At 38.8% G+C, this 18,390-nt stretch overlaps 1 protein-coding gene across 14 annotated transcripts in view; it reads right to left on the bottom strand.

Moving 5' to 3' along the window:
* BCAS3 (BCAS3 microtubule associated cell migration factor) overlaps window positions 1–18,390 on the bottom strand; it is a 373,812-nt gene that overhangs the window by 188,957 nt on the left and 166,465 nt on the right. For all 14 annotated transcript variants that reach the window (XM_075168423.1, XM_075168422.1, XM_075168417.1 and 11 more), the window contains 3 exons: window positions 14,813–14,913; window positions 11,076–11,272; window positions 9,650–9,747 (listed from right to left, as the gene is read on the bottom strand). In XM_075168423.1, coding sequence (XP_075024524.1) covers window positions 9,650–9,747; window positions 11,076–11,272; window positions 14,813–14,913 — 396 coding nt within the window. The remainder of the gene's footprint in view (window positions 1–9,649; window positions 9,748–11,075; window positions 11,273–14,812; window positions 14,914–18,390) is intronic.

Here is an 18,390-nt window from a genome sequence, read left to right as displayed (position 1 = left end):
TTTTCTTTTCCCTGTTCTTGCTCCATTTTAAAGGACCACGCCCTGTGCAGTAAATGAAAGACAGCCTCAGGGCAATAGAGGCTCATATACCACTTCTCTTATCTGGAGAAATCCTGTGCTAATGATGTGAATAATCCCAAGTCTGCTTTCTGTCATTTACTGACTGTGACCTGCTTGTTTTCACCTTTACAAGGGGAATAGCACCAGAAGGTTTATGTACGCGAAGTACTTGGCTTTCCGTGCTCCCTTTAAGACTCTGCGTTCTTTTTGGAAGGAGGCGAGCCCCAGGCAGGCTGTCCCCAGCAGCCAGTGGTCAAGACTGCAAGAGATCTATTTGCAGAGCCCCCCCAGTTGCAGGCACTGCCAGCGACTCTGTAGTTGCACACGAGAACTGGCCGAGGAGGAGGACGGTGACAAACAGGGGCTCCTTTCACCCCACGCTCCCCTTCCCGGCTCACCCCACGCATCGGCTGCTCTCTGCAGCAACTGCTTGCTGGCACCAGCTTTGGCTTTTTGTAGCACTCCACTCATAGCTAGAGCACTAACCGGCACCCAATTTAGCTTTGGTTCTAATAAAAAGTGAAAGTTAAAAGCAATGCAAGCAGCAGATAAAGCACTATTAAAAACTGGCTGGGATCACGCCAGGGATGGAGTCCAAGGCAGGGGGAGGAGCCAAGACGACTGCAAGCTGATGGGTATTTCACAGTATTGGATAATTAAGAAAAACAAAATATTTTCCATCTGTTTTTTCACCCCTTACGTCATTGAGGCAATAAAATATATACAAGTACGTACCAACAGACTATATTTCAACTTAGATATAAATATTTATTTCCAGCAGAGAACATCCTTACTTCAGCAAGACGACAACAGGGCAAGGAGGCTGTGATTATAACACCCTCAAAGTATTAAACTCCACCTTAAGATAGATCAAATGCCTGGCTAATTTATCATGCCAAATAGCTCAGTTTTATATGGTATATACCTAAACTCACACTTCTGCTCACTCATCCATATTACACTCTGATGAACAATAGCTAAAACCTGCTGATTTTGGATTAACAATGGTGAAAATAGGTGCATATGCTGACATTACATCAAAAAGAAAACCCACATGTGAGGACTGATGCTCTTGTTTAAAGCTATTTCAGTATAGATCCAGATACACTCTGTGCAGAGAGTTTGTGTAGTCTCTTTCCACCGTGAGCAGTGGGTTGGACCAGATGAACGCTGAAATCAGACATTAAACCTGTGGTGACTTATAAAAGAACAAGTTTTTGTGGCTCTGGAAATATTAGAAAATATCAAACATTTCATTATTACATAGTAAAGTATTATCCACAAAACAATATATTATCTGTAGTATGAGGAAATACAGGTGAGAAGAAAATTAGCGATTCATATCAAAAGTAATTTCTGGTATGACACTGGTGGCCAGCTCACACACTGCACAGCCAAGAGCTCAACGGCTGTGCAGTAAACCAGCAGCTCATCAACTCCTTCCTCAGCTTCTCCTTCCTTTTTGTGCAGAGTGTTTTGATTTAAAATGCAGCACTATTATCTCACTACTTGGAAAAAAGCATAAGTTACACACGAGCCACCATACTTATTTTTAAAAGCTATTTTTGCCATCTAATGAAGAGGGGAATAAAAAAAAATTAGGGTTCACGATGAAACTAGGAGACATTGCTTAGCAGCTGCTGCACCACTTCCAACTGTCCCTGAAAAACCAAACCCAAAAAACATTCTTGGAGACTGCTTCATGCCCAGTTTTACACCTACAGATTTAATTGCTCTAAAGAGGCCATCACAACCTATAGTATTCAGGTAGCTGCTGTGCTCTAGGGACATGGACATCAAGCCTCTTTGGGTATTTTACAGGCAGGAGGAAGCTGAAAGACAAAAGGAAGAGTCCGCAGAGCCCTGAGGACAAGGGCTAATGTTCTGGAACAGTTCCTGAAAGCAGGGGAGGACAAGCTGGAGGATCTCAAGAGGACCAGAACCAGCAAGCAATCCTGATGGTTAAAAACCTAGCATCTGACAGATACTGCAGTCCGAAGTGGAGGAGATACACTTGAAACAAGAAATAATGAAGCATATTTAGAGGTTTTTCAAAGCAAACATGGAAAATGGTGAGCAAATACTTTGAAGGATAGCCTAAATTAGTGAAATCATTAAATAAGAATGTCTCTATTATAAACTGGAAAACTGTTTCTAAATGAAAGCTTTCCCTTAAACAATACTGACTCTAAAATTCATTTGCAGATGGATGTTCAAATACTCTTCTTTTAACTTGCACATCTAATGCCGTTTTAAGAACATTTCAAACAGTCTAGATTAATAGATGAGCTTAGAATACATTACAAACTTATAAAAATATCAAGATTTGTAAAATGATTCCTTTAAGCACTGTATAAAAAGAGCAGAAACGTCAATGAACACGATTCTTTGCAAATACTGTACGGTATGTTATTTCTGTGCAATCTATAAAAACACAAGTACAGACACCGAGGTTTCTGGATCTCTTGTAAGTTTAACAGTAGCTAGGAGCTCTTAGATCTCAAGCTATAATAAATATTGTATCCTACAGGAGCCCATCGGGAATCTCAGCTCATGTGTTGTTCCATGGAAGATTGTGGTGTCAGATATGATTAGAATCAACATTTTCCACTTATTCGGAATTTTAAAGCTACCTACACAGAACATTAGCAACAATTGTTAATGGAAGACAATTAAGGGGTACATACAACAATCTTATATTCAGAATGAGTTTGCATTAGCTATTGATACACAAAACACCCGTTATCCATTTTGGATTTTTTTCCCCCATAAACAAACAGAAGGTGTTTATATGCTTGGACCAGACCGTGCTCTAGCACACTGCTATTTTTCAGCTGACAAACATTATATGAACTGAAGGTGGCTTCCCCAACTGAAAGTTAGTACGTAACACTTCAGCAGTAAGACACTCCACCGTCTGCATTAATGGACCACTGGTACACGCGTCAAGTGGCTTGTGTGACATGAGAACAACTGTCTTGGAGCAAGAGGACTGCACCAATGACCATTAACGTGGCCCCTGGAGGCCTCACTGCAACATATCTTCATATATAAAGAAAAAAGCTATATCTTGTATTTGGTTATATTGGTTAAGTCACAGTTATGCTTTCATCTAGCTATGACATCAACATGGAAATTGCTGGGTTTCTTATTTGTCAAAGTTCCCTGTGAACTATCAAAACCCACAATAGCAAGATGAACAAGGTGATCAGCCTTTGGGGGATTAAGCACCTTGAGGAACTTAAGTTGTTTAAAGTCAAATTCAACCTAACACAGCAGTGTCTAGAAATTGTTGATTTTTGATTTTCACTTGCATCTGTGAAACTAACTTGCATGTCGCACCGTTTTTTTTTAGCTGATGGACACTTATGTGTCAAAGCACAACCATTTTACAAGAGATGATTAGAAGAGATGAATTGCTTCAATTACGACGAGCCTCCTCAGCTAAACCAAAGGCAAACTGGGATGAGGAGTAACAGTCTCCTCTGTCACTAGCAGCTACCCTACATCACTACGTCACGCTGCGCGGAGCGAGTTCCCATCTCCAGAACTGACAGACTAACCCACCCACAACCGTCATAAGGAGACAAAAATACATCAGCATACAACAATTCTGCTGCCTTTCAGTCACTGTTCCCATGCCCTTCCTCTCCAGTATACTTCTCCTGCCTACAGAAAACACCCACCGGTGTTCCAAGACATTAATGCTACTCCACGTATCCCTGCAGCTGAGTCTTTTCCCAAGCCAGGCAATGATCCAGCAGCAAGTGCCCAGTCAGTAGTGTCAGGTCATTTTAATTTCTCTTCACATCTCCATAGTCTATAGGGCATAGCTCTTTCTAGATGTAATCATGTATACTGCATTGGCATCTTGGAGCCTGTTGAAGTCAGTTCTGTCTTAAGGCTCTCTTCAAAAATCATCAGATAACATTTTCTCAAATTAGATTAAATTAATCAAGTTGAAAAAATTCTAAGTATGAGAATTTTGTATTATGCAGCTCACATGCACACACACATTTAGCAAGACAGACGAATAGGATGGAGAGAGTATGAGCACATGCAAGTGTGTGCTATTGCACCGAGAAAACAAAAAACCCCTGAGTATATCCCACACTCAATCACTATTCTAGGAATAATACATAAAATGCTTTTCAAATAAGTAACATAAGTGTTTTAAATAGGTATCATATTAACAGAATTTGCTCAGAAGTTATTCCAGAAAAGAACCATAACTTAAACTCATTTAAACCTAAGCTGACAGAATGTAGAAGCACAAAACAAGCAGTGCTGGGTATGTGGTTTTGCTGTTACTAAACAGGTGATGCCCTCTAAGAGCAGCTTGTTATGTGACCATTATTAAAACCTCTCAATTGCTGTGAAGAATAGAGCAAGGGCCAAATCTCTTCCTTGGCTTCAAAGCTCAGCATTATACTCGGAGGATCTCAGTGCAATCTCTATCTGCAACAACAAACCACCTTTATACCATCCAGGTAATTACAGGTTCAGGTCAAGGACTCCAGACCATATTGATTACATCTCTCTGCAACAAGGACCCTCCAGCGCTGGCCGGCTCCACTCAAGCAGGGCAGCTCAAGTATCCGTGACGCCAGGACTCCCCGGGCCCTACCAGCGCCCGTAATGGGAAACCAGCGACCGCTCAGGCCTGTCAGTTATTGCCTGTGGCAATAAGGACAGCCTGGGAATTCATAATGTTGGTGACTTCATCTGCCAGCTGCATTCACACATCTTTACTACCTGAATAACTGATCTCCGCTACTCCAAAGCAGCACTTTCTGGTGTACAGCATTTGGGAATAAATTCTTGATCGCGCATACAACAGAAAAGAGCTCAGATGGTTTAAGGTGTGACAGCAGAAGTGTTTATTAAATTCCACGTGAGAGCATTGCTGGACAGTAAAAATTTGTCCCATGGTCCCTATCTCACAGGTGTGGTGATGAACAATAAAAGATCCTTCAGAGGCAGAGGAGAGGGAGGGAGGGGAGGCAAACTCCATCCCCCACAAAACCCAAGTCAATTCTTCTGTTCATTAAACCCTCTGCAGGCAACAAGCTATCTGCCCATGACCAGCCAGTCGCACACAAAAGAAAGGGAAGTACTAAATTACGAGCCAATTTTAAGTGGGCATTGATTGAAGTAACCAGAAGAGAGCTTAGTATTGTCAGAGTTTCATACAACAGTAATAAACAATCTTCATTAAAAAGTGATGTGTGCATCCCTAAGAAGCACAGCACATGCCAGGTTTTAGAAAAGAATATAAAGGTTCTTCCCACCCCACACACAATCAAAGAGAAAAAAATGCTCAGGATCTTTTTCTTCTGCAATTTAATTTTATTCATTGAAATCCCTCCTACTCCAACTTCTGTATTTGTCCTAAGCAAGAAAGAAATGAAGATCTCCTCCAAGTAGGAAAGGAAAAAGCTGATGCAAAACAGAGCTCAGACAACTTCTTTGTCAACACTTTCCTACTCTGCTGACAATGCAACAAAATCATTACCTGACTGACGGATAAGTGTCAAAAAACTCTTTGTATGAGGGAATAAACAAGGCTTTTCATAAACACGCACACAGATGCATACCCTTTGTTTTAACTGAGCAGGATTGAATTAACAGCTATGACTGAGCGTACCTGAGTACCTGAGCCCTTCAACACATTTGTTACAGTTTAAGGGAAACGCTTGCCCTTACAGACTCAATGCAGCTGTGTGATCAAATTTACTGTGATCAGGAACTGCTGCAAAATCCTTTCTCTAGAGGTTTTCTATTTCTGAAAGTTCAGAGTTGTTGTTCCGTACAGCTATCCTAACCTTCCTACACCCTTTAACTTCTGCATTATTTATCAGTAGTAGAGTTCTATCAGGTTTGATTTTCAGGTATGTAATATACATGACATACATCATTCATCCACAGGTTACAGTACAAAAATTCAGAAACGTGCCTGGAAATATTCAATTACATGTCTAGCCTACGCTTATATTTTCTAGATTAGTCTTCATCATTCTCTAGATATCCTCAGCTAACCAAAAATCGTATCTAAAGCTAGTCACATCAAAGAAAGGAACAGCATTCAATGTATACAGGTAATGTAAAGTTTTCAAGTCATGCCTTGCTCTTCTGAAATAGGGCCAGCTCATTCTGCAAGAACTACTTTTTTTTTTGTCACACTACAGATTTCTGTCTCAGGGTTGGTTGGTTTGGTTGTGTAAAGTGTGGCCTTCACTGCAGCATCTCCTGCAGACAGGGCACTTGTAAGGTTTCTCTTCCACCTCTGGTGCCTAATAAAGTCTTAAACGTAACCTCACTTACTAAGACTTACCCCACCTTTGTTAAGCCCAATGGGACCAGCTGATAGCCTCAACACTTCCTTGAAAGGATGGACACACAGACACACGAGCACAGACGCCTGCTTGCTACACACAGTGTCACTTACTATGTGTACAGTAGTGGTTCTTTTGCTGCATTATTATTAAAGGCTTCCTGCTTTATACAGCTTTAAACTCAGTGTTGTCCCTTTAACATTTCTAACTGCCAGTCTGGAATAGCATCTGGAATTACAGTGCATTTAATCCTTGAGGGTATATTCTCTCTATGATGCATATGACTAAAATGTGTGCATTGAGGGACAAATGTCCAGTAGCTTTAGGTAACTACATTTTTGCAACCTTTTCTTAAAGATTCGATTAAAAACCAAACCAACAGAGAATATCTTAGCTGAATTTTAACTCAAGATAATCCTATTGAAGTATGCATTTTTTTAATTTATCCAAGTAATCTTTGCAGATACAGCCGTCCGCCTTGAAAATGCCATTGCAAATTTTCATGATTGATTTTCACGTATTAGAGCTTTGTACTTTTTAAATGAAGATTTTTGCAAATGATCATGAGATTATTGCCAGTAGTATACCGCAGTTTTACAGACATGTGAAAATCATGATTAAAAAAATTACACAAATTTCAGAGTTGTCACCAAGGGGGGAGAAGGAAGGAAGCTATCAAGAATGGTGGAAGAATAATGGGAGATGATAAACATGTACTTGAAATCTTTTGATAGGAAGAAAAAGTGATGGAGTTAGATAAGAAGAGGCGCCACGCTGGTTGCATCTCTAAGCAACAGGCAATCAAACAGCCAGATAAGCATCTTCATAAAGTGCAACAGACTCGAATGCATGGGTCATAACTGAAGAATCACTTCCTGGTTCAGCTTAGGTAGTAAAAATTTATTACCTACTTAAAAAATCCTTCAAACCTAAAAACGTATTTTCCAATAAATTTGTTTTCCATAAAGAATGTAAGCCATTTAGGGCACGCCTTGGTAATAGCAGGAAATGAGAATACTTACAGTAGTGGACTATAACACAAAAAATGCAATGTCGTACATGAACGGCATTTAAAAATAAAACCTTTAGATTCAGAGCTGAGCTTAATGTAATTTTCTGCACATCTCAAAGGCGTGAAGAAAAGAAAGTTAAGCATAAAATACTCGTCTTCCCTTTGCTGGCTCTGTTACAAGAATAGCACGAGATCTCAAAAAACAGTGCATGTTTTTTTCTTGTCTCCCCTTTATTCTGTAGCAGAATTCACACCCCTATACCATCACACATAATCTGGCGTATCTACCCTAAATTTGGACCAATAATTTCTGCATGGGAAAGGACAAGGATCAGGCAATATGAAAACTGCAAATAGATGGTAAAGTCCCCGAATCAAAAAACAATTCAAATCCAAACTGTCTGGCAGTGAAGTTAAATAAAATACTGCTATCAGCATGGCCCTAACAAAACCCATGTATTGTTTATAAGAAACTTATGAGGTGTTATAACAAAACTGAGTCACTGCTGTACAGTAAATATATTTTCAGTGTCATAACAATGTATAGAATTGACTTTGGCAATTTTAATATGAACACACATGTTAAAGGCATTACCAATAGAGCTTCATCACATTCACATGAGCCATTTCATATTAAGGCCCCATCCACACTACAGGAAAGGTTGTTTAGCATAGAAGAGGTATGGTCCTATGTGGTTCATTGTTTCTATTGTAGATGGAATAACACAGTTTTAGAATGCATTATGGTTGCAGAATGGTTATATTTCAGAATTAATACACATCCCTGCTATGGGTAACGGCACTGCTCCGTTCATACACAAGAGGGAAAAAAGCAACCCTGATAACCCAGATATCTCTACCTGTATCAGCTGGCATAATCACGTTGATAGTGAAGAACAGCTATGCCATTAATCACGCTGAATCTGAAGTGTCAGATACACAGACAGGAGCACTCCTATGATTCAAGCCTTTAACCTTTTAAGGGTAATAGGCATAGATGAACTAGTCCAAAAAAAAAATCATAACTGATGCATTTATGTTTTCTTCTGTATCAAACAATTATTTTCAAAATTACTTTGCCATGTACTAAAACAAATAAAATTCCCTTCAAATAACCAGCATCAGATGTTTGCCTAAGCTCAATGTGAATTAATTTAACAAGTTTTAAATATTTGAAAATGGAATTTATAATGACAATCCTCAATACCCAAAGTAAATTTAGTTATTATTGAACTCGGTTATAAACACATCTAAGAAATATCCTGTAATACACAAATAAATTAATTTGGCAAACAATACAATATCTTGGACTCAGAATTTATATCAATAGCAAACAGAGTCTGGAACAGGAGCTTTTATTTTAACTCTCTTTAAAACAACTATCAGAAACCAGTTTCTGTATGTGTTACAACCTCTTTTTACAGTTTAACCTCAATCCAATCAGCAGTCTCCAGGGATTTTCAAATCGCTAAAGATTAAAATCCTCTCTGACTTGACTGTTTGACTAATGCTGTGTGTTTAATAATTCTACTTGTGAGAGATTTTATTTGACAAAATCCTGCTGTGTGGACCCTTCAGACGCTGTGCAGCTGTACTAGAATACAAAGCTCTGCTGTCCTTGTTTCTTTATACAGACTATACCCCACCACTGAGAAAAAAAGAAGAAAACTTTATAGTACATATATTACTATGTTGATATTAACATAACCACTGTAGTATTAAATTTACACGCTCTTTTAGAGCGGAGTAGTGAAAATGTGCCTATTACACAAACATTAGATAAACTATCCTGTTGTCTTGACTGTTCACAGAAATTAATTACACTTATGATTACATTTCAATGAAAGTTATTTTATAAATGAGATGGAACTGTAATATTCTATGCTTTAGGCATTCATTAATAAAAGCATTTCAGTGTTAGTATTTGCAAATGTTCTGCTTTTTAGTTTAGGCAATTTTTAGCATTCTATAGCTCATGTTAAACTTAATGTAAATATTGTGTTCCTATCTTACCACAGTGCTGTGACTTCAGATTTGAGCGGTAAGAAGAAAAAAAGTCATCATTATGGTAGCTTTCAGTAAGTATTTGTGTAAGACAGCACTTACCCTATTGTGCAGCTGAAAATCATAATATCCTTTTAAGTATATGGCAACGGTTAGTAAACATGTTACCAGACAAAAAAAGACAAGATTGATGAATGCCACGAATATCAAAGAAAACGTGAAATCAACATGTTTCTACCTGAGGTAGCATCAATCACTGTTGAAACTCCTCTGCGATCTGAAACTGGACGTGATGACCCCGGCATGCTAACAGGTTCTGAACGAACGGGCTGAATCCTAAATAATAAGTTATAGTTACCACCTGTGTCAAAATCATTGCTCATGAGGACTGTAATCAAATCGCAAACCTGAATCAGCTGAATCAATTAAGCAACTATTTATTTTCAAATCAGTCAACTGCTGAAAACTTTTGTTTTCCTTTGCTTTGTGGAGCCAAGATCTGGATAATCCATCCAGAGACAGTTTGAGACTCCACACAAAGTGAGTACCCCCAAAACTATGTCTCAGACGTGAGCTCTCAGAAAGCCTCACAGGAAAACGCTCACCCTATCCAAACTGGTTAAAAAGCCTCTATCGCCCTCCTGAACAGCAGCATTTTCTTCATCAGTTTAGGAGAAAAGACACATTTATAATTGTCTATTCCTTTCGTAATGTATACCTATATTAATTTTTTTTAAATTTCTGCTTTCTTTCTGCATATTTATACATACATACAATAAAATAATAATATATTTGACAGCTGTATCCTTACTTGTGGGAGTAATTACGTGCAAGGAGAAATCACACATTTCAAAACCGTGTATTTTCAGTCCAAGGACAATCTGCCCAGTTTTAATGGGATTAGTCATATTATCCATTTCTCTTGTTTTACTCATAAGAGTTTCAGACAGAGTCCCACACAATCCAAGTCCATACCACAGAACTTTGGACTTCAAATCACATGCAGAGTCAGAAGCATGGAAACTCATTAAATCTTGAGAGTTACCGGACAGGACACAGAAACACACCGTGCATAAAGCACTTCTACAAAATCACTAGCTGTCAGTAAATATAAACCCACATTTACCTGCGCTCTCCTTCCTTCCCTTCCCTAGGCCCACCCCCTGCCCCCAATTCCAAATCAGCCAATGTCCAAAACCAGATGAATTAAATACATGAAAAAGAATTACAAAGAAGGAAGCAAAGGAAGGGAAAAAAAAACAGGGAGGGGAAAAACATTCCAGGAGTTCACTTACTGTTCCAACACACTGACCGCTTCACAGTCAGCATCTAATCTATGGCATAAAGCTCCCACTCATGTCTGAGAAAATGAATTTATTAAGCAGTGCAGAAAGTGAAAGCCAAGACGATGCTGAGCAAGGCCATCAGACTTCGTAGTGTCTTTCACTGTCATTTACCCAAGAAGGGGCAGCAGAAAGGAATCTAAGCTGCTTGGCCTGGATGAATTTTTATTGTTGTCGAGTCACAGGCTCTTCTAAGACTTTCATCTGGACAAGCTTGATGAAAACTAATACACGTTCTACACAGACGGCCTCATTTAAGCATGAGGCAAGTTATTCACACAACAAATGTGAAACAGCTTGGAAATTGATTTTATTTTTTACCTGAGACTGTTGAGATCAAGATCATCTGTATCAAAGTCCAGAAGAGGCTGCGGGGTGTCACTTGGACCATGCGACTGCAGCACTGAAGAACTGGATGAAATGACGGTAGTTTGGCCTGAGGGATGGATTGTTTTGAACTGGAACTGTGGGCCCATCCATAGGCGTCGATGAGGCCCGGTGTGAGTCACTATTTCGACCTGCGGGAAGACGGGGAAATGCTTAACAAAAAACTGCAATATATTGAGTGGTTCCTTCAATACACTGAATCCTGCTGTTCCCAAGCAAAAAGGGTGTTTTGTGCCGTCAGTTTGGAGGAATGCTGAACAAGGGAAAATTTGGAATGCCTTTGCTAGAGAGTGATGCTCTAGCCAAAGCCAAGAGCTTCTTGCGGAGCCTTGAAAGCCCTTGAACCACCAGCTTGAGGACACTGCACCCTGGTTCTTAAACTGTTCTGAAGACCCACGCTCCATCCTGGCTATCACTTCACCTGATCCTGTTCCATTCCTCCCCTTGCCGTTAGGAAATACAGACTATAACTCCAACGCTAAAAAGCTACCCTTGTGGCGTAACAAACAGGAACGCATTTCTACCTCCATCTACACGGAGTAGACAGAGGAAAGTCTGCCTCCCCCAGGTAACCTCAACCCTGACCAGGTCAAGGGATGCACTTTTTACAAGCAAGCTGTTACAGCTTTGTTACAGCTGCTTTCTAAAAGTTCACACATTAAACAGCACTGCTTCACATGTATATAGTGTGAACTGTATTTCAAATCAAAGCTCATTACCGTTGGCATATCTGAGGATACCGCCGGCAGAGACCATCTTGCTGGAAAGCAACAAGATTTGTAACGGAGAGCAATGTGAAGTGCGCTGCGAGACACTGAACAGCCCAGGCCACGCTCATTACTATGCAGGTGTAATATAAACGTATATGTGCGACAGATGGAGTTTAGAAGGGCAGCTACACACACACATACATATATTCATTTAACCAAAATTCCAACAATTAAGATAGAAGGGTGTTTGCTTGCAATGAACAACCACATATGCCTTAAATAATAGGTGTATATGAGATATGTATCTGTACATATGTTTTTGTGTAGATACACACACAGACGCTTCTCCGTTCCGTGCCTACTTCCAAACGGCACAGAGAATACAGACGGTGTGTCTAACAAACAATAATTTCAAATATTCAGATTTTCCTCTAGGTACTGGCTCCCAGTAAAAGTCTAAATATGAACTTTCGAAAAGTAAGTTATTTCAGTAAATGAAACATCCAAAATATTTTCAAACTGTTTTTTCATGCTGATAACTATAAACCTGATGAGTGCCAGTTCTGGCAAACTCTTAAATAAGCCAACTATAGGAATGCAAACAACCATGAAAATTTAAGATGGTAACGTTGGAAATGTATACGATCAGGAAAATTAGACCTTGTAAATAAAAGGGTAAACAAAGCATAAGTCTTCCGTAACACAATTTTAAAAATAAAAAGAGCCTTTAAAGATCAGAAGAAGGAAATATGAAATTAAAATATTAAGCTCTGGTGAACTCATACTTTTAAGATGACAAAAATAGACTATTAAATTCCTATCAATTTCTGCTAAAACAACGATCAGCTTCACAGCAAAAATGCAATTTAATGAGGAAATGAATGAAAATATATTTTTGTATATGTATGATATAGATGTGTACTAGTAGCGATTCTTAACTCTTTAAGAAGCAGTTTTAAACACTGGATAATGTTCTTCTAAGTTCTCTGCTAACGTAAAACGACAAATGCACAGCCTATTTAGCGCTATTTCCATCTTTGCATTTATCTTAGCGTTACTCAGATTGACTGTAGACATTTCTGAGGCAAGTAGCTTTTATGTAGCAGTGTAAATTAGGCCACAGATAAAGTAATCTGTATATTTTAAGCTTGAAACCATCAGTGTCACAGAGCCGAGAGGTAAACAGATGCCTTTGCAATTTTACTGAGGCTACGGCCAGATGTTCCTATTCACTCTCCTGTTGTGTGCAGGACAAACATATTGTATCTACTTCACACTGACAGCACACATTACCCACTGTTCTAATTGAAAAGTTGAAGTGAAGGGCAGTGTTTTTTCACTGCATGCTGTTACTGCTGATAACAACACTTTAATTTTGAAAAACATACTTGCACTTTAGGCTTAATCTAAAGTGGCTTGCTTAGAGAATGCTAGCATCTTCATGCTCAAAAGAGCTATCATCACTCTTTTCACTTAGCAAAAACTAAACATTCCGGAAGCATTCTCTGAATTATCCGTGTTCTGTGACATCATTTGGGTTTTTTTTTTTCCCTTATAAATATATTTACTCTTCTAGAGGGATAGATGTGATGAAGTTCAAGCAGTCTTAAGTTCCTTTGACATTTTATATCTTCCAAGAATTAGTAATAAACCAACCCCTATAATGTAGGTTTACTTTTCTCTCTTTTTCCCAAGGTTGCCCACTGCACCAGAAAGTCACCAGAACAGTAAAATAAGCTAAACTATCCAAACAGTACTGGAGAGGATAGGTGCAACCTTGGCCCCAGTGAGCTCAGTGATAAAATTCCTGTTGACTACACTGATTGAGTAGTTTCACCATCTTTATGCTCTGACAAATTAGATACAGCATAAGCAAATAAGATACATCAATGTGCAGCCACATCTGAAAACTTAAGCCAGGTAAGTGGATTCACATGAATAGATTCCCCAATGAATGCCACTCCTGGACCGGTACATGTGGAAACCTAACTTCTCCTTTTAGGAAAACGCTGTGTATGATTTATTCACCAATGGGAGAAGCAAATCACATCCATGAATATTTCATATTTATGCCAGACACCCCAGCAACACATTTAATGCATCACTCCCATAAAAACATTGTTCTTAAACCAAAGGAAACTCATCTAATTTGTCAGGATGAATTCCATGTATCAGGTACCCTGTAATTGCTTTGGTAAATCCAGAGCTTTTGTAATTTTTATTTATTTATTTAACTCTAACCTTTTATTTCTAACAGGAACTATTTCTCAGTGTATTACTCATGACCTACATTCTTAAAGTGAAATTATGTTTTGAGCCAAATAGTCAAGTACATACTGAGTTCTTAAAGAGAAGCTTCATTGACTGAAACAAAGCAAGAATGGATAAAGATTTAACCTCATATAAAAATATTCCACCAAGCAGGATCATTTTAAAGCACTATAGTATTTGTATCTAGCCATAACTCAAAGGAATTATCACTAGGAAATGCAGTAACTGACAAGCAGAGAAAGAAGGAAGTAAACCAGTTAATCTACCATTTTTATGTTAAAATGCAGTAAGTATAGCACAGGTCACAACCGAAAAGGCATCGTCATTTTGCCAAGCCAACTTCCTTTATCCATGTCTGAAAAGGACCATGTCAGGCGAAAAAGGTGGAGAGGTAACTGTCTGTTGCCAGCTTAAACTTCCTACTTCATCCTGAACTTCCCAAGGATGTGACTTGTGCCAGTAATGATGGGGGCTTTATACGATGTTTAATATAGCTTGTACAGTTTGTATAAAATGTAGGGGCCATCAAATTCATACCATGTTAAGTCAGAAGTGAAGTCAGTGTCACACACAGCAATACCCATCGCCTGCTGGAAAATTACTTTCCATTCTGAGGAAAGTTGTGAATTTTACTTCCCGCGATACTATTACTGTTTCACTCCTGCACTGGAACTCCCCCAGAAAGCATACCTGTGAAAGCCACTCCTCATCCTCTTGCCCGCTGTGGTCAGATGCTAAGCTGTCGTACGACTCATGGCGAGTGATCGGTCCGGGGCTCCCTGGTGGAACCACTGAAAAAACCAGAAAATTGAAAAATCAGATTTACTGCTAAATGCTTTTAAAAAAAGCTTTTTCAGTAAGTTATTGGTACAGCAACGTATATATTTTCTTAAATCTGTGACAAAATGCTGGAGCACAGAAAGAGCTCAAATATTGACATCAAAAGTGATGAAAAGATTTCTGTTCTTTGACTTGCATGTATACATACAGCCACTATGATAACCCAATTGGCTCTTCTCCTTTTAACCTTAAGGACTTAATGAACATGCAGAACAGCCAATACAGACAACCACCATCTGTCTTGAGGAATTTAACACTGAGAAATGCCACTGTCAATGATGTCTTCTACAAACTTTTCAGAATTTGAACTATGCTAAAGCACACTGACAAAAGCTATCCTGAGGCACCGGTACAGGTACTGATTTCAAACACAGAGTACTTCCAAGACTTCATGAACTGAATTATCACTCTCATTTTGACATTAATGTAGTTAATTTAAAGCTGGCTTCACAAACAACTTGATTTTTAGGATTTGACTTTTTTGCTATTTAATTGGAAGTGCTTCATTATCATCTTAGTGTCATCTTTTGATTACGCTAATAACAATACATTAATTAAGAATCCATAACAAAGCAGAGTTTGGTGTTTAATTCGCTACAGAGACTAAATACTGAGATTATTTCACTGGACTGTAAAATACCAGAAATTCTATATTCAAGTGTTGCATTGCATTATAGAAATACTGTATAATAATTTTGGACAGGTAAGAAAAACACTTTTTTCAGCTGCAGGTGACACTGATAACTAGAAAGATATATTAGTTCAAGCTGAAGGACAAATTCATCAGCAGGTATTAAACACAATAGTCCAGACACAACCTCCAAGCAGCCCATAACCTCCAAACTCCCGGACGTTGGAGCATCTGCTTCCAGTCGCTACCAGAGATCGGAGGCTGGGTAAATTTTTGCTTTGACTGAACATCAAATCTGTCCACAGTGCTCATTAGCAAACCTTCTCTTTGCAGCACCATGAAAATCCTACATTACTGTAACTGCTTAAATACCCAAGTCTCTACTGTATTCAAAAGACTGGTACAAACAAATAACCTCAATTCACAGATAAAAACTAAGTTAATTTTGTTCCTCTATTCACTACTCTCATTCGTCTTCATAGGGACTCACTGCAACAGACAAATGCAAGTTCTTCAGCTCTGTAGACTGCATGATATCCAAAACCACTTTTAAAACTATTACCATATATATGTACAACTTTGGGGAAAATCACAATTTAGTGTTCAAATGCTACCACAAAAAAGAGAGAGAATCGTAGACTCATTATTGTAAAGATTATTATTTCATGAGTCCTGGTCCTTGAGTCATTTAAATATGTTAGCAAAGCTTACAGTCTAGCTACTTCACTTTCTATGGCAGTAGCATTACGTTGCTCTAACTAAAACTTCACACCTGAGATAGCCGAATGAGTTTAGAAAAAGCAAAATGCAAGCGAGCACCCCAGACAATAAGACAGGTGGTATTTTTCATTTTCTTGTACCTGCTTACTGTCGGGGGCCTGTTGGAGGCCTGGATTTAATACCAAGAAATCATACCCACTTTGAGGGAAGAGCAAACACCCCAAAAGCAAATTAAAAGAAGCAAATGCAACAATGGTATTTTTACTTTGGTAAAACAAGAGAGTTTTATGCTATAGCGTTAAGATACCGGACAATCCTAAAATTAGAACCGATATTTTTATATTCACATAATCTAAAAATGACTCAGTTTTTAAAATTGATTTTTAAAAACTATATTATTGCAGGGTTGACCTTTATGTGTCAAGTTTCCATCCACTACAAATTTTTACAGCCATGTTGTAAACCCCTAATAATAGGAGTTTATAATGGCAAAGCAGACACAACTGCAACCATAAATACAGAACGGCGCCTCTATAATATAAACAGCACAGGGTTTTCATAAATCCATACACTATATGAAATAAAGGGATTTTCATCCTGTTTGTATAAGTGGGTATCTGAACCCAACCTCAGCTATGGAGCCATTTCTAACACCTCTGTATTGCAGTGTGTCCTTATTCTGAAACCTGCAATATACCAAATTCAGTTCAGGGCCTAACTTATTAAAGAATTATTTAAAGTGCTATATACATTAGGACATATTCTTACAAAGTATCAAGGTTTTCCCATGAGATATTATGCATCTGCCACGTTCATTGAAATCAATACAATTTGTGCCTGCACGTGTGTACATACACACCTCAGCAATCATGGATGTTACTTCAGTATTGTGTGTTCATCAGTTTTGAAGATAATATAGAAACTACATTCATCTGCTTCATTACAACCGTGACAGATCTGACTCAATGACTCACGGATGTGTCCGTCTAGCCCATATCAAACTCCCGTTAAGAAAATACACATACCTTCCTGGATTACAAACAGCTGACGATCCACAGTAAACATCTGAATATGAAACCATAATGCCCACACCACTTCCTTACCAGTAAAGTTTATGTTTGAGACCGACAAAACAAAAACATTATTTTGACACATTTTGCTGTTGCCCTAATCTTCCCCACATCTCTTGACTCTCCTACAATAAATTCTCCTGACTGCAGTAATGCCTGTTTCTGAGGGCACAGCTGATCAACTGCAGGCTTTCCTGTTATTGAACTCTGCTAACAAACTGTTCATGACTCTAGCAGATGTTTTTGCTTTCAAACCAACGGGAACTTTATGGACTGTTCTGAATTTTTTTTGTTCTTTCTATCCCAGGGGCAACTACTAGAGCTGTCAAGATTAGGGAAGCTGCTATTCAGTGACTAGCTGCAAAAACGCTAGCCCGGGGAGCAGCATCCACCCCGCTTTGTCACTGTATTTCTCCCTTGCGTAATACTCTTAATTTTACTGGAGGTTCAAGACAGCCTTAGAGCGAAAAAGAAATTCAAATTTAAGAGTTTTGGTCCTACGCTGTATGCTTGTTCCTGAGGAATCGCAGCTTTGCATAGGTCTTGCAATAACACGCGTTTCAGTGCAGCTTCAGAGCGCAGCATTAACTCTTTCTACCCAAAAGTGACGACATGCTGAATTCCACGAAAAAGCTCTGCCTTAGAGTTCACCAGCAGGGCAACAGTGATAAAGCCTTAGCTGAGGTCAAACCTCAGTAATTTATTTTGCTATTTAATAAAATAGCATTTATGTACCACACCTATCACAAAAGCAGGCATTTAAAGAGAGTCTGGTTTTGATAGCAGGATCCCATAATGATGGTCCCAGCCTTACCACAGGCAAAGCGAGCTCTACTCCCACTGCCCTTAGTGGGAGCACGCAGCGTTTTGTGAGATATGACCTTATAAGACAAGTGATCCTTGCTGGAGATTTGCCATCGCTGTACTGCTTATTACAGATATACATATGGTCATTTTTTTTCAGGTTAAAAATGGCCTTGAAGTTATAGGAACAAATACGTCCTAAA

The sequence above is a fragment of the Calonectris borealis genome, chromosome 19 (genome assembly GCF_964195595.1).
Source record: "Calonectris borealis chromosome 19, bCalBor7.hap1.2, whole genome shotgun sequence".
NCBI classification, from domain to species: domain Eukaryota; kingdom Metazoa; phylum Chordata; class Aves; order Procellariiformes; family Procellariidae; genus Calonectris; species Calonectris borealis.
This window is presented reverse-complemented; position numbering and strand designations above follow the sequence as displayed.